General features: G+C 50.3%; 3 protein-coding genes and 1 long non-coding RNA gene across 4 annotated transcripts; all 4 read left to right on the top strand.

The window, feature by feature from the left end:
- Nucleotides 1–10,696: 10,696 nt before the first annotated feature.
- LOC120696542 (probable WRKY transcription factor 41) lies at nucleotides 10,697–12,175 on the top strand. Its single transcript, XM_039979495.1, has 2 exons — nucleotides 10,697–11,228; nucleotides 11,352–12,175. Exons 1-2 carry the CDS (start codon nucleotides 10,909–10,911, stop codon nucleotides 12,028–12,030), a joined length of 999 nt encoding a protein of 332 aa, XP_039835429.1. The 5' UTR covers nucleotides 10,697–10,908; the 3' UTR covers nucleotides 12,031–12,175.
- Nucleotides 12,176–15,040: 2,865 nt separating this feature from the next.
- Nucleotides 15,041–21,668, top strand: LOC120700306 (vacuolar-sorting receptor 1-like). The gene is made up of 11 exons (XM_039984534.1): nucleotides 15,041–15,347; nucleotides 15,932–16,621; nucleotides 16,703–16,791; nucleotides 16,876–16,945; nucleotides 17,195–17,278; nucleotides 17,394–17,470; nucleotides 17,575–17,656; nucleotides 17,795–17,877; nucleotides 18,005–18,062; nucleotides 18,219–18,361; nucleotides 21,540–21,668. Exons 1-11 carry the CDS (start codon nucleotides 15,041–15,043, stop codon nucleotides 21,666–21,668), a joined length of 1,812 nt encoding a protein of 603 aa, XP_039840468.1.
- A 3,560-nt stretch (nucleotides 21,669–25,228) lies between these two features.
- Nucleotides 25,229–26,115, top strand: LOC120696546. The gene is made up of 4 exons (XR_005684216.1): nucleotides 25,229–25,240; nucleotides 25,493–25,599; nucleotides 25,684–25,882; nucleotides 25,968–26,115. It is a non-coding gene; the product is annotated as an uncharacterized LOC120696546 (long non-coding RNA).
- A 510-nt stretch (nucleotides 26,116–26,625) lies between these two features.
- Nucleotides 26,626–27,716, top strand: LOC120696543 (probable chalcone--flavonone isomerase 3). Its single transcript, XM_039979496.1, has 2 exons — nucleotides 26,626–26,843; nucleotides 26,967–27,716. Exons 1-2 carry the CDS (start codon nucleotides 26,666–26,668, stop codon nucleotides 27,626–27,628), a joined length of 840 nt encoding a protein of 279 aa, XP_039835430.1. The 5' UTR covers nucleotides 26,626–26,665; the 3' UTR covers nucleotides 27,629–27,716.
- The last annotated feature ends 61 nt before the right edge of the window (nucleotides 27,717–27,777 follow it).

Genomic DNA, 27,777 nt, shown 5'->3' with positions numbered 1-27,777 from the left:
CCTTAACCAGTTCAAAAACCACTCGACGACCATGGCGAGTCTTGGTAAGATCCCGGTGTTTTTCGGCGAGGACTATGCATACTGGAAGGTCCGCATGAGAGCCTTCCTGCAGAGCATGGGAGCCGATGTCTGGGAGATTACCACGAACCAGCTTTACGAGGTGCTTGCTGTTCGGGCCACGCCTCTTCAGGTGACCCAGCACGAGGCTAACGCCAAGGCCGTCAATGCCTTGTTCGCTGGCGTTTCTCGTGCGGAGTTCTCACGCGTCCAGGGTTTTCAGGAAGCCCACAAAATTTGGACGTGCCTTGAGAACTACCACGAGGGTACACCTCAGGTGAAGGCCAGACTGTTCGAGACTCACCGGCGTGAGTACGAGAACTTCACACAGGAGCCGGGTGAGAGCATTGACTTGATGTTCAGTCGTTTTCAGTCGATTGTGAACAAAGTCAATGCGAACAGATCTGCTGGTGTCCTTGAGTACACAGAGCACGAGAAGGCCCTTAAGTTGCTTTACGCACTTGATCTCTCTGTGTGGGATCTCAAGGTGAACACCATCATTGAGTCTGCTGGCTATGAGACTCTGACGGTGAACGAGCTTTTCAGCAAGCTCAAGGCCACGGAGGTGGATAACCAGACACGAGCCAAGCTCAATGGTGCCCCTCCTTCCAAGAGTGTCGCTCTTGTGACTAGCCCAGGTGGTGGATCAGGCTCTAACGCTAACTCTGCTCTTGGCTTTTCTCTTGCCTCTTTGCCTTCTGTTTCAGATGAGCAGCTGGAGACGCTGGGCGACGATGACTTGTGCCTCCTGATCAGCAAGTTCCAGCGCGTCTACCACAACAGGCAGAGGAAGAAGAACCCCGGGTGCTACAACTGCGGCGATCTGAACCACTTCGTCGCCGATTGTCCCAAGAAGTCCGGCGGTGGCCAGAACAACTCCTTCGACTACTACCGCCACCGTAATCACGACGAGGGAGGCTCCAATAAGGAGCGTCGGCGCCTCAAGCACCGCAGTCGTGACCGGGGAGGACGCTTCGACAAGGAGTCGCTCAAGAAGCACTTCCAGTACAAGGCCAAGAAGCGGGAGAAGGCCTTCCTGGCGCAGCTCAGCGACCTCAACAAGAACTCCGACACCGACTGCTCTTCTTCACCGACCTCCAACGACGACGACAAGAGAAGAAGAAGCGGGACAAGGAAGCCACCGGCTTCATCGGCCTTTGCTTGGCGGCCGGTCGGCGCAAGAGCTTCTGCACCATGGCGGGCGAAGCCAATGGTGCTCGTGCGTCTTCGGGTGGACATGCTACACCGACGCACTCCGGCTCTTCTCCTGGATCCGAGAGCGATTCAGAGGTAAACTCCACGATCGACCTGCTTGATACAGAGGTTAGGGAGTTGTACGCCGCTCTCGACAACTAGAAGAGGCTGCTTAAGGAAGCAGCCAGAGAGCGTAGAAAGCTTAGGGCTGAGCTGGCTTGTGCTAGGGAGAAACCTAGTGAGGATGAGTGCGCTGGCTGCATATCTCACATGAATGATCTTGTTGCTCTCCGTGCCAAGCATGATGAGAATGTCGCGAACTTAGATGTTGCTAAGACTTCGCTTTCTGACGTGTCTCACGAGCTAGCCAAGGCCAAGCATGAGCTTGAACTTGTCAAGGACGCTCCCATTGTTAGTGATGTGCTTGAATGCGATGAGTGTCCTATCTTCAAGTCAGATCTAGCTTCTTTGCAGTCCAAGTTTGCTACTGTTGTTTGTGAACTAGAGGAGCTTAGATCTAGGCCTGCTTTGCTTGGCGCTTGTAAGATTTGTCCCACGCTTAGGTTGGAGCTAGAGGAGAAGAACGCTTTGATCAAGTCTTTTGGAAAGACTAAGGTCGTAGAGTCTAGCCCACCTATTGACTACTCTGTTTGCCCTGGTTTGATCCCTGATTTAGATAGTCTTGCGGTAGAGAAAGCCAACTTGGAGAATGAGAACACATACCTTAGGACGATTCTGAGTTGGATTTCAAGCAGTGAGCCGCAGTTGGGCATGATGATTAAGCAGTTTAAGCGTGGTGATGGGTTTGGGGTCGGTTACACATACACGAAGTCAGACTTTGACAGGTTGTATGGTAAGATTGGCAAGGCTGCTGGAAACACTGCTAACACGAGCACACAGCCTTCGCTTGTTGACCCCGCGGATGGTGTGCTTAAAGAACCACCGAAAGCACCTCCGCAGAAGCAGGTTTGGGTTCCAAAGCCCAATGCACTGAGGAACCCCCTCGACACGCTCCCTGCTGCCACAGCCCAGGTTGCCCAAAAGAAGAGGGCTGCTCCTCCCCGTCCGCAGGCTAGGCCTCCACCTCCCAAGCGTGAGGTGAGGTACCACTGCGAGTTCTGTGACAGGGAAGGTCACCTGGAGGAGTTTTGCTTCAGGAGGAAGCGGGCTGTGAGGAAAGAGCAGGAGAGACGGAACGCGGACATGTACTCTGCTCGGGTGCATGGTCCTTCTCGGCGTGGTGATAGGCGAGATGCTAGGGCGCGCCGTGTAGGTGGAGGTCAGGGAGACGGTGGTGGTTACCGTGCTCCAGCGGGTGGTCGCTTTGCCGGTCGTGCTCCTGGTCGTTTTCAGTACGGCTATGGACCACGGGACCGAGGCTTTGGAGGAGGTTTTGTGGCTCCACGCTTTCCTCGCGGTAGTGTTCGTCAGTCACGCGGTAGACGGGACGGGGGATACGCTTTGTCTGGTTTTGCTAACCCTTCTGTAGAGCAAATGGCTCGACACTGGTTTGCTTATCACTTTGCTAACCCCAGTGTTGAAACATTTGCTCACCCTTTGTCTCACTACTGATGTGCAGGTCGGAGGCTTGGAGAACAGGTGGATCATGGACTCCGGTTGTTCGCGCCACATGACCGGGAATGACAAATGGTTCTCCAGCCTCACCCCGATGCGCTCAAAGGAGTACATTGTGTTCGGGGATAATGGAAGAGGAAAGGTACGTGGACTTGGCACTGTTCGAGTTTCTGATCGCTTTACCCTGAGAGAAGTTGCTTTGGTTTCGAATCTTGGCTTTAATTTGCTCTCTGTTTCACAACTTCTTGATGAGGGGTTTGAGGTTCGCTTTAAGGAGGGCTGTTCGCGTGTTCTTGATTCCAGAGGAGATTTGGTCTGCCGGATTACACCTCGCGATCGAGTTTTCTTGGTTGACTTCTCTGGAACTCCTTTTGGCCCTTCTCATTGCTTGATGGCTGGTCCTTCTTCTGATTTGTGGAAGTGGCATAGGAGACTTGGGCATTTGAGCTTCGATTTGTTGTCGAGACTGAGCTCACTTAGCCTGATCCGAGGATTGCCCAAATTGAAGTTTGAAAAGGACCTTGTTTGCCATCTGTGTCGCCACGGGAAGATGATTGCTACTTCACATCCACCTGTTAATCAGGTGATGACCGCTCACCCTGGAGAGTTGCTGCACATGGACACAGTTGGTCCTTCTAGGGTGATGTCTGTTGGTGGGAAGTGGTACGTTCTTATGATTGTAGACGATTTTTCTCGTTATTCTTGGGTCTTTTTCATGAGAACCAAGGATGAGGCTTTTGAGTTTGTTCGAGACTTGATCTTGAGGTTGAAAAACGAGTTACCCCAGGCCATGCGAGCGATTCGCAGTGATAATGGCACAGAATTCAAAAATGCTCGTTTTGACGCCTTTTGCAGTGATCAAGGGCTCGAACACCAGTATTATTCTCCCTACACTCCACAGCAGAATGGAGTTGTAGAGCGGAAGAATCGGACGCTGGTTGAGATGGCGAGGACGATGCTCGATGAGCATAGGACTCCTCGCAAATACTGGGCTGAGGCGGTTAACACCGCTTATTACGTGTCCAACCGCATTTTCTTGCGTGCTTTCATGCACAGGACTTCTTATGAGTTGCGGTTTGGACGCCAGCCCCATGTTGACCATCTCAGAGTTTTCGGTTGCCGGTGCTTTGTGCTGAAAGATGGAAATCTTGATAAGTTTGAGTCTCGCTCGTCTGACGGTATTTTTCTCGGTTATGCTTCTCACTCTAGAGCGTACCGTTTGCTGATTATTGATACTAACATCGTCAGAGAGACTTGTGAAGTCACTTTCGACGAGACTGCACCGTGCAATTTTTCTGTCTTTGAAGTTGCAGGAGATGAGGAGGAAGAAGTTGCAGATGGCGATGCTGAGGCTACCACGCGTGCTGTGGACCCAGCTATCTCTGCTACGAGCTCGGACGATGACGACGGCCCCGATCCGACTACGTCTACTTCACGGGGGCTGTTCGAGGAGGTGACTCAGGCTTCACCAGCTGCACCTGAGGAGGCACCAGCTTTGGTTGAGGAGGAGGCGACTTCGACACGGGAAGCACCGCGACACATTCAGCGCCGCCATCCACCTCAACAGATGCTAGGTGATCTCAACGAGCGAGTCACCAGGTCCAAGGTAACAAGTATCGCTGGCTTTGCTCATTCAGCGTTTGTTGCCTCTTTTGAGCCCAAAGATATTGAACACGCTCTTTCTGATTCTAATTGGGTCAATGCCATGCATGAGGAACTTGAAAATTTTGAAAGAAACCAAGTTTGGGTTTTAGTCGAGCCTCCACTTGCTTGTAATCCCATCGGAACGAAGTGGGTTTTCAAAAACAAGTAGGGTGAGGATGGTTTGGTTGTTCGGAATAAGGCTCGTCTTGTTGCCCAGGGGTTTTGCCAAAAAAGGGTATTGATTTTGAGGAAACTTTTGCCCCTGTTGCTCATTTGGAAGCTATTCGAATCTTTCTTGCATTTACTGCTTCCAAGGGTTTTAAGGTTTTCCAAATAGATGTTAAATCTGCCTTCTTGAATGGTTTTATCGAAGAAGAGGTTTATGTGAAGCAACCCCCTGGTTTCGAAGATCCCAAGTTTCCAAACCGTGTTTATAAACTTCAGAAAGCTCTTTACGATTTGAAACAGGCACCTAGAGCTTGGTATGATAGATTGAAAACCTTTTTGCTGGCTCAGGGCTTTAAAATGGGATGTGTTGATAAAACTTTATTCCTCATGCGATCTGGCACTGATTTTCTTTTAGTTCAGATATACGTGGATGATATTATCTTTGGTGGCTCTTCTCACGCTCTTGTTTCCAAGTTTTCTGAGCAGATGTCCAGGGAGTTCGAGATGAGCATGATGGGCGAGTTGCAGTTCTTCCTCGGGCTGCAGATCAAGCAAACTCCTCAGGGCACTTTTGTCCATCAAGCCAAGTACACTAGCGACTTGCTGCGGAAGTTCGACATGAGTGACTTGTCTCCTCAGCCGACTCCGATCAGCACATCTACGGCGCTTGATGAGGACTTGGACGGCGAGGCGGTGGACCAGAAGGAGTACAGGAGCATGATCGGCTCTCTCCTGTACTTGATGGCGACGCGACCGGACATCCAGTTCGGTGTCTACCTCTGCGCGCGGTATCAGGCTTTGCCGCTCACCTCCCACATGCAGGTGGTGAAACGCATCTTCAGGTATCTAAAATTCACCCCTGAATTTTGTCTTTGGTATTCTGCGGATTCTTCTCTGGTTTTGGTGGGCTTTTCTGATGCCGATTTCGGTGGGTGTCGGTTGGATCGCAAGTTGACATCCGACACTTGTCAATTTGTCGGTACATCTTTGGTGTCTTGGTCCTCTGGCAAGCAGGCTAGCGTAGCGCTTTCTTCCACAGAAGCTGAGTATGTTGCCGCTGCTAGCTGCTGCTCCCAGATACTTTGGATGAAACAAACCTTGCAGGATTATGGCTTGAGTTTCGGTAGTGTTCCCATTTTTGTAGACAACATGTCAGCCATTAGCATTGCAAAGAACCATGTCCTACACTCCAGAACCAAGCACATAGATATCCGATTCCATTTCCTGCGAGACAACCATGAGAGAGGACACATAGACCTGATCCATGTCCCTTCTGAGAGGCAAACCGCAGATATCCTCACCAAACCGCTAGAGCAGGACACCTTTGCTCGCTTGCGAGGGGAGCTTGGGGTTTGTTACCCCTTTTGATTGCTGACTTTTCTTTGGTTAGCTTTGTAGATTTTATTTGCTTCTCTTTGTTTTCTAGGTTTGGTAGTTGCATTGTGCATGTAAATTGTACTTGTCTGCATTTTGCATTGACTCACTTGCACTAGCATTCTTGTATACATTGCTATGATCTTCTAGTGCCTGCTAGTGTAAGTTGATAAATTTGATCATGTATAGCTTGCTCCACTGTGTATATGACATCATCTGAGTTAAGCTATTTTGTTTTGAAAATCTGAAAACATGATCACCCTGTTTTGGCTACTAGCATGTTAGGGTGTGTTGATGTGCTTTGCTATCTTATTCATGCTAGTGTAGCCTTTCGTTCTGTAATTCATACTTGAAATGATTTAAATCTGATAAAATTGCTTGAACTGCTCTTGAAATGGTTTGAAAAGATCCAGGTGGGATTGCTTGTCGCACTGATCGAACTTTCGGGACGACTCACTTTGCACTTGTGAGAACCCGGGCAAGGCTGTGCATGACTGAAACGAGTATTTTAAGTTTCTGATTGTCTTTTGGCATAGGCTTGGACTCGTTGCTAAGTGAAGCATGACAAGCTTTCAACCCCTGGCATTAAGATTTGCTTGAGATAAATTTGATTGAAAAATGAATGTTGGCATCTTGTTTTGGCTGCTTTGGCTCACCTGTATGAGTTTGATTAGCACTGCTTTCCATTCCCTACCTGTTAGTGCTAGATCATGAGTGATGCTTTTATTTCTCCTAAACTGAACTTGCCTAGCTCTAGACTGATTTGATATACCCTGTTGAGATAGATGCAGGTCCTGTTTATGGATGCACACGTGCTTGAGACTAGATGTTGCTCATATCTTTGTATCCCTGAATGCTTTCACATACACCTCCTGCATTGCATTCATTGCATAGCATCTGTTCAGGGGGAGTTTCAGCTTCAGGGGGAGCTTTAGGTCTTTTTAGACTTGATGTGTTCATGTGCCAACAAGGGGGAGAATTTTGAGAGAGGTGATCGAACAAGGGGGAGACTTGTTTGATTTTTTGAAAAACTTGTTGTGCACAGGGCTTTGAGAGTGTATCATTTTGGGAGAGTTGCACTTTTGAGAGGGAAAATCTTTGCTTGGGGAGTTTCTGCTTTGGTTTTGGCTCCTGGTTTTCCTCGTTTTCCCTCTGCTTCTTGCATGACTGCGTCGAGCGTTACCTCTGTCTTTGAGGAGTCATGTTTTGGCTTTTGATTGATTGCGTCGAGCTTTTGCCCTTGTCTTAGGGGATCGATCTTTGCTTGAGTAAGTGACTGTTCTTGCCTTTCTGAGCTTTTCGTCACTTGCTTGAGTTCTTCTCTTTCGTGCTTCTTTGTTGTTCTCTGGTTTCACTTCTCTTGGTTCGTTTGTGGTGTGTTGACAATGCACTCATCAAGGGAGAGATTGAGGAATGTTGAGTACTCTATCCTGCTTGTGATGAGTGAATTGTCAACCGTGCGGTGTGATCGTTCGCTTGGTCTTTGGATTGCAGGTACACGGGCATCGAGTGTCGACGGGGAGCTGCCGTAGAGGTGCTGTGGCCGATGGACCGTGCGGTGGACGGTGGTGAAGGGCAGCCGGGACCGGAGCTCGGACCGGGCGGCAGCTGTGGCGTCCACTCCTGGATCGAGGGCGCAAGCGGCGACGGAAGACGGGTTTCTTGGTTTGCGCCACAAAACCAAGGAGGCAGACGGCGGTTGAAGACGCCAAGTCATGGAGGCACGGGCGTCGGTCTCGGGACTGACGGAGGCGACGGGCGTCAACGGCGTCTAGGGCCTCGCTGCGGGCGAGGAGGTGACGGGCGTCGGGCGGCGTCTAGGGCCGTCAGAAGGCCGAGGCGGGAACGGCGTCTAGGGCCACGGCGTGGAGGCGGGAATCTTCCCGCGCGTGAGGTTTTGGCGGTTTTCTCAAAACCGGCCACTTACCCGGGTTTCGCGGACCCTCCAAAACCGCGGACTGGATCTTCATCAAGACGGCGGCATCGTGGAGAAGACTTCGTTCCGAAGAAAGACCCTCGGTCGTCGGATGAGATCGTGTACAGGGGGTGCTGCAGGCCAACCGGTCTGACCGGTCCCTGGCACCGGTCTGACCGGTCTAACCAACCGGTCTGACCGGTCCAGCGTACCGGTCTGACCGGTCCCTCGGGTATAAATACCCCTTCACTTGTGTTAGGTCAATTGCGGCTTTTGTATCGTGTCCGTGAATTGTTCTGTTCTCCAGGCCACCGCCCCTGTGTCTCTCTCCCCCTGTTCATCTCTTTAGGGTAGATTCGAATGTTGTTTGTGTGAGAACTCTTGTGGATTTGATTGGGAAAGGATGCCCTAACCTCCTCGTGCCCTCTGGGCGGTTTGAATCAATCCATCTCCTCGTTTTGTGCCTTGTTTGATGAAATTTCGATTTCGTTTTGGTGCACTTGATTGCGAGGAGTCCAGGAGTTCTTTGCGGTGATTTCCGTGCTTCTAGACCTGTCCTAAACCCTCTGGATTCACTGGCTTGTTCGAATTCGTTTCCTTGAGTTCTTGAGAAAACCCCAATCCCTTTTGATCTCCCTCATAATTCTCAAGATTCGTTGATCTTTAGGACGAGATCTTTTGGGGATATGTTCACGGGGTAGGGGCGAAGCAATCCCCCAAGTTTCATCGATTTTCGTGGTCGTTTGGTCGAGATTCACCGTTTGAATCTAAGTTTTTCGGGGTTTTCTTGGTGCCACCGGTCAGACCGGTAGTCACGATCGGTCAGACCGGTCTGCTGGATTTTGAATAGACTCGACCGGTCAGACCGGTCCAGTACACCGGTCAGACCGGTCCAGGCAGATCAGTGCTGCAGTTTTTCCGATTTGCTTCGTGGTTTCGCTCGCTCGTTCGAGGCCTTTTGTGTTGGGTTAGCTTTTCAATAGCTACTCTAAACTTTGGTCAGAACGCTTGAGGGTTTGGGCGATTTTGGGACATAGGCCGACGATTCGAATTTCGAAGAATTTTTGATCGGCTCCCATTCACCCCCCTCTGGTCGCCGGCTTCGGTCCTTCGAAACAAATAAAGCAGCAGTAAAGATAAAAGCTACACGCGCTATTATCATTCTATATGCTCTGCGTGTGGAAAGGCAAGTGCAGTCGTGCAGAGATTATATATATGTACATAAAAGGCAGACAAACGGTAACATGCATGATGAAAGAACGGGGAAAAGGATGCACTACTGCAAATCTAGCAAGGATCGTCCTGTTATGTGGGGGTGCGTCAGGTCACGTCGTCGCGTGTGGTCGTCCTTGGACTAGCTTGCATTAGACTAGTCTCAGTGGGAGGGTCATAAAAATACCATGAACATTAAATTTGATAACATATACCAATAGTATGAGAAGAGAAAAGATGAATGTCATAAAATATGAGAGAAGTGTCATCACCATGACCCTCCACTATCACAGTTTTTAAGATTCCAGTCTAAATAACTGTGTCGATGACACTCCCCACTGAGACTGGCCTTATATTGCATCATCAACAAGATGCATTAATTATATTGGTCTCTCTTTCTCTCATTACTTATTACGTTGGCACGCATGACGTGAGTACCCTAACGTTGGCATTACGATCCCAAAATTATATTGCTTAATTAAACAAAGTACATCTTTGTTGGCGCAAATCTTGATTGATCATACCGCCAATAAGTACTATGGAAAGAGAGACCAAGCTAAGCAAGCTTAGGTTAGGAGCACAATAAAAATCAAGAGAAGAAATTTTTTTTGTATATATGGAAAAAAACAGAGGCCTAAGTTTTGTATTTGCATTGCTAGGTGCTGTGAATACATTATAATATGGTATTGCCCGGCCTAGAGGACATTCTAGTTCACAAATATTAGAACTTACATAGTTAAGTCCCGGCCATTTTACACTATTAATTTACTTATCATCAGAGTACATTCTTCAACCTTCAAGTCTAACCCAAACATTCTGCGCCCATGGGAAGTTGCCAAGGATTGTAAATTTATGAGACGCACGTGGTGCGAAGGAGCAACAGTAGTGAGACGCACGTGGCAGAATGCAAACAATCTAGTACGACATGATGCAGTAGATAGATTAAATAAAGTACGTGATTGGCACAGGCATTGCACGTACCAATAATCATCATTATAATCGTTAGCAACTTGATTGGTAAACTAATTATTCCTGCAACCTGCATGCATGTTGTGGTCAGACACGATGTTTTGCTTATACTAATCTAGATTGCTTATACATACGTAGCTGGCACAACGTACAACACGTGTTTGATTAATCTAATCTAGATGGTGCAATATATATTAATGTCAGGGCACATCAATATAATATGGTTGATGCAGCGCAAGTTTGTTAATGGCAAGTTGCAATGTTGAATTAGCTAGCCCAGGCTAGCTAGCTAGCTAGCTAGCAGCTTATTACATGTACTTCAAATAATGATCTGAAACCTGACCATGCACTCTGACTCCCTGCAGCTTGTCTGCATGCGTGCGCAGGGGTTGTCTTGGCATGCGGGTTCAGATTTTGTTTTCTCCTCCCCTTGACTGCGTATACGCGTCGTCAACTCTGTCGAGTTTGTGACTGAACCTTAGGATAGGAAAGAAAAAAAAGCAGGTTCGTTCCGAGCTTCCTTCCAAGCACCTTCGTCTTAATAACTACCTGGGTTATTAGTGCCCACGCCCACCTTCAGTTAAATTAGTACAGTGAGAGCTCGATCACCTGCTCCTGGACCTGCAGCTGCTGCTTGGGCACCACCGTACCTTCCACGCGCTCTGCTAGCTCTGGTGGTCAACTGAAAGTTAGACCATTCCGCATATATAAGCGCGCAGGCGTGGGTATCGATCACTTACTACCACAAGCACACATCTAGTATATCCAGGCCATCATCGATCGATCAGTAGCACAGCACAATGGATTATTGTTGTGCGACGGATCGTGAGCACGCGGTGGAGGTGGTGGCGCAGGTGTACGAGCGCATCAAGATCCAGCAGCCCCTCCTTATCCTCCACTGCCCGCCGTCGACCACCACCCAGCTGACCCAGAGCCTCCTCAGCGAGGCGCTGCGAGCACTCAACGTCGCCCTCTCCGTCATGAAGCAGCAGCAGCAGCAATCTTCTTCTGCTCCAGCCGCACCAATAAGCATCAAAGCTGAGCCGCCCAGCCATGGCGGAGCAGCTCCCGATCCGGAAGCAAAAACAACGAGCGCGGCCAGAAGAGGCAAGAGAAGAAGGTTAGTAATACGAATTAATTAACAAAGCCATCTATATATCGAGTGTTGCCATACATGCATGCATGTTTAACCTTCTGCAATTATTAATTGATTCGTTCCAACGACTACTACTATGTATTTCAGAACAAGAATGGAAGCCGCAGCCGCAGGAAAAACAAGCTCATCATGGGCAGGCTTGACCACCGTGCCTTACGAGGACGGCTACGAGTGGAGGAAATACGGCGAGAAGAAGATCAACGGCACCAGCTTCACAAGGAGCTACTTCAGGTGCACCTACAAGGATGACACTGGCTGCCTCGCCACAAAGCACGTCCAGCAGAAGGACAGCATCAGCGACCCTCCCGTGTTCAAGGTCACCTACAACAACAAGCACACCTGCAACAAATACTGCACATCAGCCACCAACAAGAGCAGCGACAGACAGATCATCAATCCTCATCCTCTAAATGCTGCCGTGATGATGAATAATGTCGTCGTCAAGCAAGAACCACCGGCGGTGCTGGTGCTGCCTCCTCTTGTCGAGGTCGAGGCTTCCTCTTCCGCCCTTGCTTTCCATCATCAAACGCCGCCGCCGCCATTAATTCCTATCGGCGGTATGCAGCAGCAGCAGCCCTGCGGTACAGATTATCATACGCCATCGACCACAAGCAGTTCATGCATCTCCGGCGACTCCTCCTGCAATGGATATTATCATTCCACAGGAGGAGACATGATGATGGCAGCAGAGGAAGCATCACCTGGACAAGACTTTCTCCCCGATCTCGAGCTTTTCCTCCTGTGCGACAGCTTCAAGGACTATTAGTTAGCCATAAAATCTTAGAAGAAAAAACTACTAGTACATAGTTTTTAGATAATATGAGTCGTTTTAGATAATATGAGTCGTTGCGTAAAGGAATTACTGCTGCGTGCTACAAATAAAATTGAAGCAGTCATATGTGATATGTGTGTATCGCGTGTGGAAAACAAGTGCTGATGACTGGTGATGATCCTTCTAGACTACTAGTAGTATATAATAATGAACAAATTATGGAAGGACAAACGATATATTAAAACTGTAATAAAACAAAACGAGGAAAAGGGCCAAGAGAGCAAATCTAGTGAAGGATCCGCGAAGCCTCTGATTGCATTGGAGTTGCAACTTTGACCGCGCGTAAGCATGACAAACACCATCTGATGTCAAAGTTAAGCATCACTCCTGATGTCAAACTTGCAGAAATGTTGCAACTTGCATGTCCGAATCAAAAGTGGGCCAGCCAGGCTTATCTGAGCTCTGCAAGGCTAGCTGAGCAAGTTCAAATAGGCGAAAAATCAACCTAAAATTAAGTGCAGAGCACTTCAAACACTCCAAATCGATCTTCCTTAAATATATATAATACTCCAGGCTCACACTTTATTTGCATTTAAAATCTCATGCTTCCAAGTATAAGAATAATATACTTCAAGTTTTCATGATTTCTGCATGCAGAACAAATTAATCGAGACAAAGAAAGTTATTAATAGTATAAAACCGAATCTAAAACTTTTAGCTGATAATAAAATTTTCATTTGAAGTGCCCAAATATGCATAGTTCAAATTCTAGCGTGCTGATGTTTGTGGATTATTGCACATTTTTTCTTGGGAATTTTGTACCCACAATATTCAAACAATGTTCCCAATCAATTTTATTTGTATCATTAGTACGTGTCAAATTCATGTATAACCTGCTAATATTAAAGAAGCAATTGAAGATTTTGACTAATTGGAAATTAACCACACAGTAAGCTATGGACGTGTGTGGACAGAAGTGTGGCAAATAGATCGATGCATGGGACCTTCAATTTAGCTAGCGTCAGTCAGTGGACTATCCAAACCCATGTTGCTTCCAGTAGTCATCCACACTAGCTACAAAAAAGGACAATATATTATTACATCATCACTGTTCAGTTTCTCATATGGCAAAGTAGCTAAACCCATTTCCAGAATAGCATATGAGAGTTTTTTTTTATGCACCGGCCAGTGGAAAGTTGATCGTTCAGTTATTTTTATGATACAATGCAAATATTGGCCAAGGTAGCTAGTAATGCAGGTTTGAAGTCACCAATATACATGCTGGGACCTACCACCATGTTCTGTATATATGTATATATTAAACGATCATTGTACAGCAGTACACCTACACTTGCACAACAGAGAAACAAATTGTCAGTTTCCAAGACATGCACGAGCCAACACGAGATAAAATTCATGTAAAAGTACGAATCAGCTATTCCCTTTTTGGTTTCGCATCATGTGCTAAGAAATTGGCATGTAATTAAAGGATCGCTTTGTATATTTATTTTCATTCTCACTCCCTCCGAAGAAATAAAGAAAAGTAGCATAAGGTCCCGTTTGTGAGGGCTCCTCCAGCGGGTGGAGCCAAAGCAGGAGCAGAGCAGCTCCACCGGAGCACTCTTAAAAAGGGTTGCGGCTCTTCCAATATGGTACTATCGGAGTTGCGGATGGAGCACCTCATTTGATGCGGGTCCTGTAAGAGCTGTTGGCAGAGCCAGAGCTGTAGCCACACCAAACTAGCCCTAAGAATCAGTTAAAAAACAAATTATTTTTCGGGTGACAAAACATGAAAAGGGATAATTGGCATGAAATTGAATCAGGACGAAGTATAATAGTAAATAAAGGCATCAAACTGTCCATGAATGGTGTGTCAATTTAAGTTTTCCCAACATAGAAGGAGCATCGATCCAACATGTTCTGTACCAATAATTTGGGCCTGATGAACTTGGGATCCAACAGGTCAATTAGCTTATTTCGATTGAAGGAAGGGCCCAATAATGCGCCTGCTAGGCCTCACTGCTTTTAATACGGCCCAAGTATAACACGTGCCCCCAATTATGTGCAATTAAAAGGTGCCGAGACAAAGGCTATAAGACTATAGTATTGTTTTACTCAAAGCTGCAAGTCAAATACTCCATCCGATTCAAAATGTAGGTCATTTTGACTTTTCTAGATTCATATATTTTGCTATGTACCTAGACATATGTTATATCTAGGTACATAGCAAACACTATGAATCTAAAAAAGCCAAAACGACCTACATTTTACGACCTACATTTTGGAACGAAGAAAGTATCTATTATCATACATAATACAATTAGCTTTCTTGTGTCCTCGTGAAAAGGAAAAAAATTACAAATTCGTTGTTTCTAATCTCGTGCTTACATAGTATCATTCAAGGTTATAATTTGGAATTTTCCAGTCGCTTGCCATTTGATCTTTGATTATCTAATTTTATGTTTTTCTCTCTTTGAAGATGCAATGTGAAAAAAAACACATGTTAACTTGTCGGTTTGGGTTTGGTCATGTGTTCTTCTGGTTTTGCTTCACCACGAGGCTTCTACACCGGGTCCTTGGTCCTTCCGTCTCCTTCCCCACCTCTCTCCTTTCTCCTCTTCCCAACCGGATGAGTCTCCTCTGCAGTACTGCAGAGGGACTCACCCCCTGACATGTGGGCTCGAGTGCCGTGGGGCCCACACATCAGTGAGGGTGAGTCCCTCTGCAGTACTGCAGAGGATCTGCTTCCTCCCAACCAAACCCCCCTGACACAAAAAATCTCTCCCACTCCAACCCCTTCATCCGAGTAGTGTAGAACTCGCTCCAGCGCCCTCCCCGTTGCCGTCAAAATCCAATCTTTCCGCTCTCCGCCACCGTTTTCGGTGCTTTTTTCGCCCGTACAGCCGCAAAGATTGATCTTATCTTTGCTTCAATCGGACCTCAGATACCAGTCCAATCCCCAGCTGTTGTTCGCCAATTGCAAAGTGCGGTCTTGGATCGGAGCATGGGGTTCCAATACACCGGCGCGATGCTGCGGTTGCTGGTGTGGGTAGCGTTCCTGCTGGGCTGCTGCCATGGGAGGTTTTTGGTGGAGAAGAACGGCCTCAAGGTGACAGCGCCGGATGACCTCAAGGGCACCTACGAGTGCGCCATTGGCAACTTCGGCGTCCCCCAGTATGGCGGCACCATGGTCGGCTTCGTCGCCTACCCCAAGGCAAACAGGAAGACCTGCAAGAGCTTCGACGATTTTGACATCTCCTACAAGGCCAAGCCAGGGGCGTTCCCCACTTTCTTGCTCGTAGACAGGGGAGGTGAGCAAAATTACAAGATTGGTTCTTCTCCTTGCGACTGTGGTAGTAGCACTTGGTCTCTGTTAGGTCATCCGCGTGTGGACTTGCGATTTTACTGAGCAAGGTCTCTTTCTGCCCCAGTCCGTTGGATTGGATTGTTAGTTAGTCCTTGTTACCTAGTAAGCTTTACAAGACATGGGCTAGTTTGACTGGATAGACTGATGTTGAAAGATTGACCTCAGGTGGGCAATTCTTTTTTTAGTCGTGTGGTCTCTATTTTTGCCAGTACTAGAAGATTAGATCTTGTCTTCATAGGATGATGTGATTAAGTTTAATACTCATTGACCCAGTTGTATTAAAGTATACTACCACCAAACCATGACTTGATATGCATAGAAAGGGAACTTAATTCACAGTCCACTACTCCAGCATTATGTAGTATTTATGTTACTGTCCTGTCAATTTTCCGTGATGCTACATTGATTTTACTTTCAACCAATTTGTTGTTTATATAACACTGCTTTTTGTCTATTCTAAGATGTTGCACTATATCTGCTTAGTTGAATGCATAATGGATTGCATAATATGAGTTTTGTTGCGCTCAGATTGCTACTTCACAAAGAAGGCATGTAATGCACAGAATGCGGGAGCAGCAGCAATCCTTGTCGCTGACGACAAGGATGAACCTCTAATTACAATGGACACCCTTGAGGAAAGTGGGAGGGCAGATTATTTGGAGAACATCACTATCCCTTCAGCACTAATAACCAAGAGCTTTGGGGATAGGCTCAAGAAGGCAATTGATAATGGTGATATGATCAATGTGAATTTGGATTGGAGGGAGGCTCTGCCCCATCCTGATGAGCGTGTTGAGTATGAATTTTGGACCAACAGTAATGATGAATGTGGCCCAAAATGCGACAGTCAGATTGATTTTGTCAAGAGCTTCAAAGGGGCAGTGCAGGTACTTGAGAAGAAAGGCTACACACAGTTCACTCCTCATTATATAACCTGGTATTGCCCAAAGGCCTTCATTCTGAGCAAGCAGTGTAAATCCCAGTGCATCAATCATGGTAGATACTGTGCACCTGATCCAGAACAGGATTTTAGCAAAGGATATGATGGGAAAGATGTGGTGGTCCAGAATTTGCGCCAAAATTGTGTGTTTAAGGTTGTTAAGGAGCACAAGAAGCCTTGGTTATGGTGGGACTATGTTACTGATTTTGCGATTCGGTGCCCAATGAAGGAAAAGAAGTACACGAAGGAGTGTGCTGATGGAGTTATCAAGTCACTTGGTATGTTTTGTATTTACTTCTGTTTCGCTATGTTCTGTGGCAAGCTGCAGTATTTGTACTGAACCTCTTTATAATTCACAGGCCTTGATCATAAAGCAATAGATAAATGTATTGGTGATCCAGACGCTGATGAAGAAAATCCTATTCTGAAAGCCGAACAAGATGCACAGGTTAGTACTTCATTGTGAACACGTGATCTTTTCTGTTCATCCTACTGTTAATCTGAATACATCACCATCCACCACTTTATATAGATTGGCAAGGACTCTCGTGGTGATGTTACCATCTTACCAACTCTTGTAATTAACAATAGACAATACAGAGGTATGTGCTCTTCTATCCTGTAAATTATGATAAAAAGTGTGCAGGGGCGAAGCTGCAGCTAGGCGTCAGGGTCCGCCGACCCCGACGATTTTTTTTGCAAAATCAGTGGTAAATCACTGTTTCCCACTGTTCCACAATGAAGCCGACCCCAGTGTGCAATGAAGCTGACCCCAGCGGCGTTCTCGGCTGGCTTTGCCCCTGTTGTGTTGAGATTTCCAGATGAACTTACCTGATGTCTATGTTTCTCAGGGAAGCTTGTCAAAGGAGCAGTTCTTAAAGCACTTTGTGCTGGTTTTCGGGAAACTACTGAGCCAGCTGTTTGCTTGAGTGAAGGTTGGTGCATTGATTTCCCTAGTTTTTTTCCATTTTTACTGCATTTATGATGCTTGCACTTCACCAAGTGTAACTTGCATGTAGTATGCTCTTTTGTATTTTTTTATAACCTTAGATATACAAACAAATGAGTGCCTAGAGAACAATGGTGGCTGTTGGCAAGATAAGGCTGCTAACATCATTGCATGCAAGGTACCTCCTGTAGTGTTAGGTTTCTCTTGAAAATTAGGATTATCAGTTTGTTCTGTTTTAAGTGTTTAATATATGTATATAATAATTGTTCGACAAATATGCAGGATACTTTCCGTGGAAGAGTTTGTGAGTGTCCAGTTGTGAAAGGAGTAAAATTTGTTGGTGCTGGCTATACTCATTGTGAAGGTATGCGGCAAGGCATTAAGATTAATCTTTTGACATTTTCTTTTTCTTGTTTGTTAACAATAACATAGTGAGATTGCTGAAGATCAATAGTTGGCACTAGAGCTTTCTGAGTTGCAACATGTGCTTTTGTAATTGTAGCATTCGGTTCTGGGCGATGTGAAATTAACAATGGAGGGTGTTGGAAAGACACCAGGGATGGGCGGACAAACTCTGCCTGCACTGTAAGTGTCAAATGACTTTTCTACTGTCCTTAAAACTGCCATATTATCAGTAGGGCCATGTTCTGTTTCTGATTAAAAAAATGCTTGCAGACTCTTAAATTTTAGTTGTGGTGTCTATAATCTGCAGGATGATGGCTGTAAATGCCCAGATGGGTTCAAGGGTGATGGTAAACACAAGTGTGAAGGTAAGGTTCATTTCCTCTAGTCCTTTTAGAAATGTTTGTATGTCCTCCTCAGCTTCTGCTGTAATGGACAAATTTGAATATGCACTTCAGAATTGGTTTTGCTGTTGAACTGTTCCCGCTTTTCATTTGATGCTGATGTGAAAAATTTTGTGACAGACATTGATGAATGCAAGGAAAGGACTGCATGTCAGTGCAAAGAATGCAAATGCAAGAACACATGGGGAAGCTATGAGTGCGGCTGCATTGGAGGATTGCTTTACATAAAGGAGCATGATACATGCTGTTGTGAGCCTTTGGGGGTACCCACAGCCGGGTGGCGGAAGGCACCCGCCTAAGCCCAAAGGGTGTGTACTCGGGGGTTAGCTAGTCCTAGTTCGATCTCGCTCAAGAACACGATGAACACAGCGGGATTAGAGTGGTTCGGGCCGCCGGAGCGTAATACCCTACGTCCACTATGTGTTGTATTGCCTTGCCTCGAGAGAGTCCGCCAGAGTTTGTGTGTGTCTGGAAAGCCTGTTGTGTACAGCGAGCGTCTCCCTTTTATATCTCAAGGGGACGCGTACATGGCTGTTGGGACCCCGACAGGTGGGCCCAACGATGTAGTACAAGATAACGTACTGTTCATAATTATGGCGTCGCAGGCGAAGGAGATCTCTCTCCTGGATCTCATTGTCTGCTCCTGGAGTTCCCCGTTCAGCGTGTCCAGGCGCTGTCTTGTCAGAACGGCGCCAGGTATAGCCAGCGGCGTTGCCCGCCACGTAGCTGAACTGGCCGCGTAGCTTGCGGCGTAGGCGGCATGATGAAAAAGTGACGTGCTGTCGTATCCAATTAATGCGGCAGGCGGGCTTTGAGCGGGTGCGGCACAGGCGGCTACACTGTGTACCTTGGTAATACGCGGTGCACAGTGAGGCCTGGCAAAGGCTGTCCCGCGTGCTGCGACGACAGAGCACGCCTCAACCATCCGCATTAATTGCGGTGGGTGTGCGAGTCTTCCAGCGGAAGGCTCGCGCACGAGCCCGCGGCCGTGCCTCCGGGACACATGGCGGCTCCGGACCCCCACGCAGTAAGGGAGGTCTGGATGGGCGTAGGAGGTCCCGGACCCCTATGGGGGGTCCGAGGCCTCGGCTGTCAGCTCGGAGCTTTCCTTCCTTAGGGATACGTGGCGTCTCCGGATCCATCCCAGGCGGGGAACGGGTCCGGGGCCATTGGCCTGGTGAGGAAAGAGCCTGACCCGTGGGGCCTGGCTACTCCGTCCTCTACACACAGTTACGGATAACTACGCGGGTCCTGCCCTGCCGCAGTAAAAGTGGGTATCCCTGTTACAAGGTACCGACAGTGGCCCCCGGGCCCACCTTGGGGGAGGTACGAACCCGCAGGTGGGGCCACTACTGTGATTTGGATCTGCATAGCTTGAAGCTTCTTACTGCAGGGGTCTTGACCGGCTTTGACCATCTATCGGGTTGTTTGCTGCCTCATCGCATCGCAACGGCTTACTGACTCATGGTCCCCACATACAGTGGTTCACCTCGTCACGCGCGCGACGCTCGGCATTGTTGCGGCCGGAGTAAACAGGATATTTACTACCGACGCAGTTCCCGAAAAGCTTGGCCACGCCAGCGCTTAATACGCGCACGTCAGCTCAGCTTCCGCCTCGCTTCGCGCGCGGGCGACGGTCCAGATCCCGTCTTTTCACACCCCTGTTGGTTACCCGCTCACCCTGACAGGTGGGCCTGGGCCCCCTTGTCAGGGACTGGGCGGTTAAAACCAGGTGCGGGCGTCGCTTGGTTTCCAGCGACGGTTCCGGGGCGCGCCGGTTGAGTCAGGCTTTATAATGGGGTGAACCGTATACCGCGGTTACTTTCCCGCATTCGCCTTCTTCCTTCCAACCTTTGCGTCCCTTTGCCTTCGAGCTTTCCTTGCCCCTTGCTCCCTCACGCAGGCTGCTCCTCACCTCCACAGAGAGATGGCATCCCTTGCTCATCCCCGCCGTTTCCAGTCCGAGGAGGAGTTGAACACGGTGCGCCGCCTGCTTGGGTGGAGTGCTCAGTAGACCGGCTTGGGGGTCCGAGCAGGCTCGGTTCCCCTTGGCGACCTCCGCGCCGAGGAGTTTGTGCTATTCACCTCGCACATCTCCACCGGCGTGGGGCTGCCAATCTCTTCGTTCCTGCTGCTGCTGCTGGAAGACTTCAGCCTCCAACTTCAGCACCTAACGCCCACTCCCTCCTCCTGACGTCCATCTTCGTGCATTTGTGCGAGATGTTCGTGGGAGTGCGGCCCTGCGTCATCCTCTTCCGCTACTTCTTCGTCCTGGTGAAGTCTGGAAGGATCAAGGATGAAGTGGGGGGGGTACTACTTCCAGATGAGGAGTGACCTGCCGACGCCTTACATTCCCGGCCTTACTAGCGGGAAGTGGGAGGAGTGGCGCAGGGATTGGGTGATCGCCACCACCGAAGCCAACGAGCGCCTCGCCCTGTCGACCGAGGGACCTGCCACCGACCGTACATCCTGGAGGGCCAAGCCGTCCCTGCAGCCAGAATTCGACTATGTGCTGGGCAAGATCAGGTCGCTGGCGGAGAGCGGCCTCACCTCGTGGCACGTGCTCGGAGATTTCCTGAAGCGCCGGATCGCCCCCCTGAAGCAGCGCCCGCGCCCTGCTTGGAGCTTCACCGGCCTCAACGACTGCAGCAGAACCCACCGCGGAGAGGGGAGCGACCTGACCCAGGAAGCCTTGGAGGTCCTGGTGCGGGCTGTGATGGGGGACGCCTTCATCCCGGAGAACCTGATCCTCCCCCAGGGTATTGTCCCCCTCTGCGAGGACCCCGCGAGGGTGGCGGTGCTGGCTACCCTGCCAACTCTTGACGACGTGGGGCTGGCCCCACGCCAGACCGGAGGCGATCCGAACCATGGGCTCCGGATCCCTGGCGCGTCCAGGGATCAAGCTACACTGAGCACTGCGGGGTCCGGGCCTACTACGAAGGGGAAACAGGCCGTGGCTAGTAGCACCGCCACAGCCGGTTCCAGCCAGGTGCCGGGCAGCTCCGGTGTGTCGTCGGGAGACGCAGGCCGGCGCAGGTTACTCAGGGGCGACGGGACCCCAGTCACGGAGTCCGCCGTGAAGCGTCAGAGGACCGCTGAGGGCGCGGGCCAGGGTAGCTCCCGGGCCACCGGCCTCGCGGGTCCTCCGGGGCGACTGCGTCGCCACCATCGCCACCAAGAGATACCTCCCACAGGCAGCAGCAGCAGCAGCAGCAGCCGCGGGAGCAGCTGCAGTGGGCGCGAGAGCGGCAATAGCAGCAACAGGAGCAGCCCCGAGTTGCGCCCGCGTCGCAGCCATGGGAGCAGCAGCAGCAGCAGGAGTGGAGGTCGGGCCTCCGAGGACGCTGGGTATCTGGCACTTCTGGGTTAGTGTTATTCTACTCTCTTCCCCTGTGCCAGGTGCTCTGCTTTTTGCTGAAGGCTTCTCCACTTTGTTGCCAGGGCTCCTCGCCCCAGCAGTTCTTCTACCATCTCCGTCTCGTCGGCTGGTGCCCAGGCGACCGGGACCTCTGCGACGACAGCGGGAGCGACGGCGGGAGCGGGAACCTCAGGTGCAGCGACCTCTGCTAGCCCGGTGGGGCCCGACGCGGTGGCGACGGGCGTAGCAGACGCAGCAGCGGCGGAGGCGCCGGCGCTGGGCGCAGCCGCGCCCGACGCAGCGGCGGCGGAGGCACCGGCGCTGGGCGCAGCCGCGCCCGATGCAGCGACGGCGCCGGAGCTGGGCGCAGCCGCACCTGATATGGCGGCAGCGGAGGCGCCGGTGCTGGGCACAGCCGCTGCGGGCACGTCTACTGAGGCCCCGATGTCTATACCGGAAGCTTCCACCTCCAGCTCCTGTCCTGTTGCAGAGGAGGAGTTGGAGGTGGTCTTTGGCAGGCAGCTCCTGCAGCTCTAACCACCGGAGGAGGAAGCGACTCCCCTTCCCCAGGTGCTGAGCCAGGTCCGGCGATCGATAGTGGAGGCAACCTCCTCCGCCGAGGCGGCCTTCCGGCGGGAGTGGTCTGCCCTGGAGAGCGAACGCCAGTGCCTCTCCGACTGGCACACCCGCCTGGAGGCGCACACGAAGGCGGAAGCCTTCCGTGCTGCGGAAACCCGGTCAAAGCTCAAAGCCGACCAAGAGGCCTATCGAGCCAACCTTCTGAAGGTGTTCAACCGGGAGCTTGCAGTATCGAGCCGGGAGAAGGCCCTGGCCCAGCGGGAAGAGACCTTCGCCCTGGAGGTTGTTAGCTTCGCGGCTCAGCGGTCCGACCTCGAGACTCGCCTTGCGGCCCAGTAGTCCGAGCTGGAGACTCACAGCCAGAGTCTCGAGGTCCGGAGGCAGGAGCTCGACGTCCTCTCTACGACTCTGCAGGGATGGCGTGAGCAACTGTAGGAGAGAGCCAGCAAGTTGACTATTGCCGAGGCGGATCTGGAAGAGGACCGGAAGTCCCTTGATAAGCAGGAGTCCCACGCCTCCAACATGGAGAAGGAACTCGGGCGCCAGCGGGACTCCCTCAAGAAGCTGAAGGAGTGGTCGGAGAAGAGAAAGGCCGAGCTTTAGGAGAGGTCCCGCGAGGTGGAGGTGGCCAAGGTGGCTCTGGACTCCCGGATGCAAGAGGTGGTCTAGAAGGCGGTCCAGAAGCACCAGGAGGACCAGCGCGTGGGGGCCCAGCGGATCACTGACTGGGCGGCCGAAGCGAGCCTAGCACTGGTGCCACTTGGAATGAGCCCAATCCAGGTGGCAGAGCCACCAGCTTCGATAGCTGACGCCCTCCCAGTGCTGAGTTCTACTTCGGATAGGCTTCGGCGTCTGGAGCCGGTCCTTGCTGGCCAGCTCGAAACCGAGGGTCGCGAGCTGATCCGGATGGTAGCGGAGCACATCCTGACCTGCCTCCGGAGCCACGACCCGGCCATCTCGCTGACGCCCGTGGTCGATGGTCCTGTCGCGGAGAGGGAGGCCACCGCTCGGGACAGCGTGCGGGAGGTCGTCGACTTCATTGCCGCCTACTTCAAGCGGGAGCCTGCAGACCCTTGAGCTGGGCATTGTATCTTTGTATCTTTTGCGTTGTGTAACAAACACTGTACTACTTGAAATTTTTTGAAATAGAAGAAAACTTCAACTTAGCTGTTTGTCAGTTGCTGATTTGCGGTATGCAGCACCCCGGCGCCCTGGCCCCCTGGCGGATAGGTTCAGTTGTTTGGACATGTCTGCCACCTGAGCCGTAGAAGATACTCCGGACCTCCTTGGGCATAGGTGCCGCATAGTTTGCAAGGCGAGCGAGCGTCTTGTTCCCTATGTAGCATACAGAACTACAGAGAGAAGAATCAAATTCGCTTATACGGTAGTAATGATACTGCAACTTAGCTGTTTGACGCATGCAGAATCCATTCATGATGTCTGGGACAAAGCGGATGCTCCGGGCCCCCTGGGAGATAGACTCAGTTGTTTTGAGTCTGTCTACCACTGAGACTGGACCTTGATCTGCATGAAACCTTTGAAACGGATGTCAGGTCCCCCTGGTAGGTAGGCTCAATGGTTTGAGGCTAGCTACCACCAGTCAGGGCTTAACCTGTGTACCACTTCAAAGTTACAGCTTAGTATCAGGCCCGCGGGACTCATCCTGGACCGGTCCCAGGCTGGTACCAGGTCCGGGGCTCTAGATGCACAGGTCCAGGTAGCTCAGTGCTTGTTACAGAGTGGTGGAGTGCGTAGGCTTAGGGTGCGGAACCAGGCTAAGGCGCTACACAGGGCTCCGGACCACTCCAGGAAACAGCACGATCTTTCCGGACCTGGCTTCAACGTCCCAGACCCTTCGCAGCAGTGGGTGAGGTCACTTTGTCGTACTCGATCCTTTGAGATATAGGGCTGGACATGTCGTGTAGGACTTAGGAAGACAACTCTTGAGCTGGAACGAGGTCCAGGCCCTTAATTACCCAAAGCCTACACACTCCACCACCCTATAACGAGTGCCCTAGTACCTGGGAAAGGACTGCATGTCAGTGCAAAGAATGCAAATGCAAGAACACATGGGGAAGCTATGAGTGCGGCTGCAGTGGAGGATTGTTTTACATGAAGGAGCATGATACATGCTGTCGTGAGCCTTTGGGGGTACCCACAGCCGGGTGGCGGAACGCACCCGCCCTTTCCCCGAGGGGGAGTACTCGGGAAGTGCTAAGCTATTAGGCGATCCGGCTTCGGGGCAAGAATGCAAGAACACACGAATTTAGAGTGGTTCGGGCCGCCGGAGAGTAATACCCTACATCCACTGTGTGGTGTATTGCACTAGGAATGAATGAGTCTATCCACTGCCCCCAGGTCTCTCCTTCGACTTGCCTTTTCTCTAACGGGCGTCTCCCTTTTATAGAGCAAGGAGGACGCGTACACGGGCGTCGGACCCCGACAGGTGGGCCCAACGATGTAGTACAAGATAACATACTGTTCATAATTATGGCGTCGCAGGCGAAGGAGATCTCTCTCCTGGATCCCATTGTCTTCTCCTGGAGTTCCCCGTTCAGCGTGTCCAGGCGCTGTCTTGTCGGAACGACGCCAGGTATAGCCAGCAGCGTTGCCCGCCACGTAGCTGAACGGGCCGCGTAGCTTGCGGCGTAGGCGGCATGATGAAAAAGTGTCGTGCCATCGTATCCAATTAATGCGGCAGGCGGGCTCTGAGCGGGTGCGGCACAGGCGGCTACACTGTGTACCTTGGTAATACATGGTGCACAGTGAGGCCTGGCAAAGGTTGTCCCGCGTGCTGCGACGACAGAGCACGCCTCAACCATCCGCATTAATTGCGGTGGGTGGGCGAGTCTTCCAGCGGAAGGCTCGCGCACGAGCCCGCGCCCGTGCCTCCGGGACACGTGGCGGCTCCGGACCCCCACGCAGAAAGGGAGGTCTGGATGGGCGTAGGAGGTCCCGGACCCCTATGGGGGGTCCGAGGCCTCGGCTGTCAGCTCGGAGCTTTCCTTCCTTAGGGATACGTGGCGTCTCCGGACCCATCCCAGGCGGGGAACGGGTCCGGGGCCATTGGCCTGGTGAGGAAAGAGCCTGACCCGTGGGGCCTGGCTACTCCGTCATCTGCGCGCAGTTACGGATAACTACGCGGGTCCTGCCCTGCCGCAGTAAGAGTGGGTATCCCTGTTACAGGGTACCAACACATGCATAAGTACGCAGCCCTCGTACACCTACACTTTCATTTTATTACTGGCTCGCATTTATGTTGAATTAGTTCACAAGTGAGACTTAGGCCATAAGTTAGCAGAAGTTGCTGGCTAATTCACCTATTTGAGACATATGAATCATAATTTTAGATATTTACTTCGATTACTGATAGTTTGGAAGCTCAAAGTAGCACCAAATGCTGAATCTAGACATGAACTTGACAAAGTGATACTGATTCCACATCTGCTATACCCAGGTAAAAATGGAGCAACAGAAACAGGCTGGAGCTTCTTGTGGGTTATCTTATTTGGTGTAGTGGCGGCAGGAGTTGCAGGATATGCAGTGTACAAGTACAGGATCCGGGTAAGACATGAGCGGATTTCATCTGTTGATATCTTTTGTTGACTCTAGGATCTGATTCTGCTTTTGCATTGCCTATGACTACAGAGGTATATGGACTCAGAGATCTGTGCCATCATGGCTCAATACATGCCCCTGGACAACAAAGGAGATGTTCAGAGTCATTCTCATCATATTGAGATGTGAGGAGGATGAAGACTATGAGAGGAAACTGAGACATGATCCAGCTTATATCGACACAAGTGACATGTGCATAACCATAACGATCTTATGTCTCACACGCAAAGTGAGATCCTCCTGTAAATTCAGCTTAGGCTGTAGACACGTGTTTTATAACTTTGTTTAGTAATAATTGCCATCTCTTGTTTCAGTACCAATAAAGGAGATGGTAGACGGGAATGACTGGTGTGTAGTCATGTTTGTGGTCAGTGGTATAGGGGTACAAGTGCCAACAAATAGAAAACTGTACCTGGCGTCTGTGAATGAGAAATTGCGTGTATTTGTAAGGGGAGGGGGCTGGACTCTTATGTGTGTGATAGTGTCTAATAGAAAGACGCTCTGCTTCCTGTAAAACATATGTATTAGCGGAATCGGTAACTTGAGAAAGTTAGCTTTGACTGGTTAACTGAATTCTAAAGCGTTCTGGGATCACATACTGATGTTATGTATTTATCAGCATCTGATCTTAGGAGAACTGAAATATGAGATTGACAGAGCTGGTCCTAATTGCTTATTCAGTTGTACTTAATTGGATTTCAGTTTCTGAAACTGAAATTCGCTATATAAAGGCTGTGATGACACAATTTTAGCTTGACTTTTAGTTTTTTTTTATGGGGAACCCAAAAGAAAAGGTGGACGTTGAACAGCTTGCTGTTGTTAGCCACACCACAGCCTACACCTACCACTAGCTACACTGCATGCCGTCGGTTGTAGGTAGCATCATCCATCGAATTAGGTCGCGTCGCTTGCAGCCACCCGCCTGGCTTCCTTCCCTGCCTCTCCTCCTACCTAACTCGATCACTCCATCCATCAATCAGAGCTTGCAATATAATTGCCAATCCACCCAGACATGCATATATACATGCTCAGATCACACTCTTTTTGTTGCTGCCTAGCTAGCCCGCTATCTTCTTTCCTGCGAGCATTGCATTGGCAATTGAACAACCACCGGCAGGCTCCAACCCTTTCTATCTCCGCCATCCATCATCAGTTTCTCCCATCCCTGTCAAAGTCACCACAAAGCAAAAGTAAGTTAATAATATAATAATAATTTTCTTCTTCCTTTCACCATTCTCCATTATTATTTCATCGTGTATATATATAATTGATCTGTTGCCTGCCTGGTAATAAACGTCGTCGTTGCATCGCAGTGGGCTCGGAGACAGAGACGGTCACCGTGGAAGGCATCCCGTTCCCGGCGGAGATCACATTCACCGCCGGCAACCCTGCTCTGTCCCTCGTAGCTAACGGCATCACGGACATCGAGATCCACTTCCTGCAGATCAAGTACAACGCCATCGGCATCTACCTCCACAACAGCGACGTCCTGCTCGACCACCTGCACGGCTGGAAGGGCAAGTCGGCCGACGAGCTGCTCGGAGACGACGCCTTCTTCCAGGCCCTCGTCGCGGCTCCCGTGGAGAAGCTGTTCCGGGTCGTCGTCATCAAGGAGATCAAGGGCTCGCAGTACGGCGTGCAGCTCGAGAGCTCCGTGCGCGACCGCCTCGTTGCCGCCGACAAGTACGACGAGGAGGAGGAGGCGGCGGTCGAGAAGATCACCGACTTCTTCCAGGCCAAGTACTTCAAGCCTGGCTACGTCATCACCTTCCACTTCCCGGCCACTTCAGCAGCTGGGGCTGCGGAGATATCGTTCGCGACGGAGGGCAAGGACGAGGCCAAGATGAAGGTTGAGAACGAGAACGTGGCCAGGATGATCCAGAAGTGGTACCTCGGCGGCGACCCCGCGGTGTCTCCGACCACCGTCCGGAGCCTGGCAGATCGTTTCGCGGCGCTGCTTTCCGCCGCCGCCTGATCAATTTGCTGCGGATGCTAATTACGTAATAATTTCCAGCTTCCACCGGAATTGAACTCGTTATTAATAAATTATTATGTCCTATCGATCGTCTCGTCTATTATATTATTGCAGCAAATTAAATTGCAAAAAAAAAACCCGCAATGCTG

This window comes from Panicum virgatum, chromosome 3K (genome assembly GCF_016808335.1).
Source record: "Panicum virgatum strain AP13 chromosome 3K, P.virgatum_v5, whole genome shotgun sequence".
NCBI lineage: Eukaryota > Viridiplantae > Streptophyta > Magnoliopsida > Poales > Poaceae > Panicum > Panicum virgatum.
This window is presented reverse-complemented; position numbering and strand designations above follow the sequence as displayed.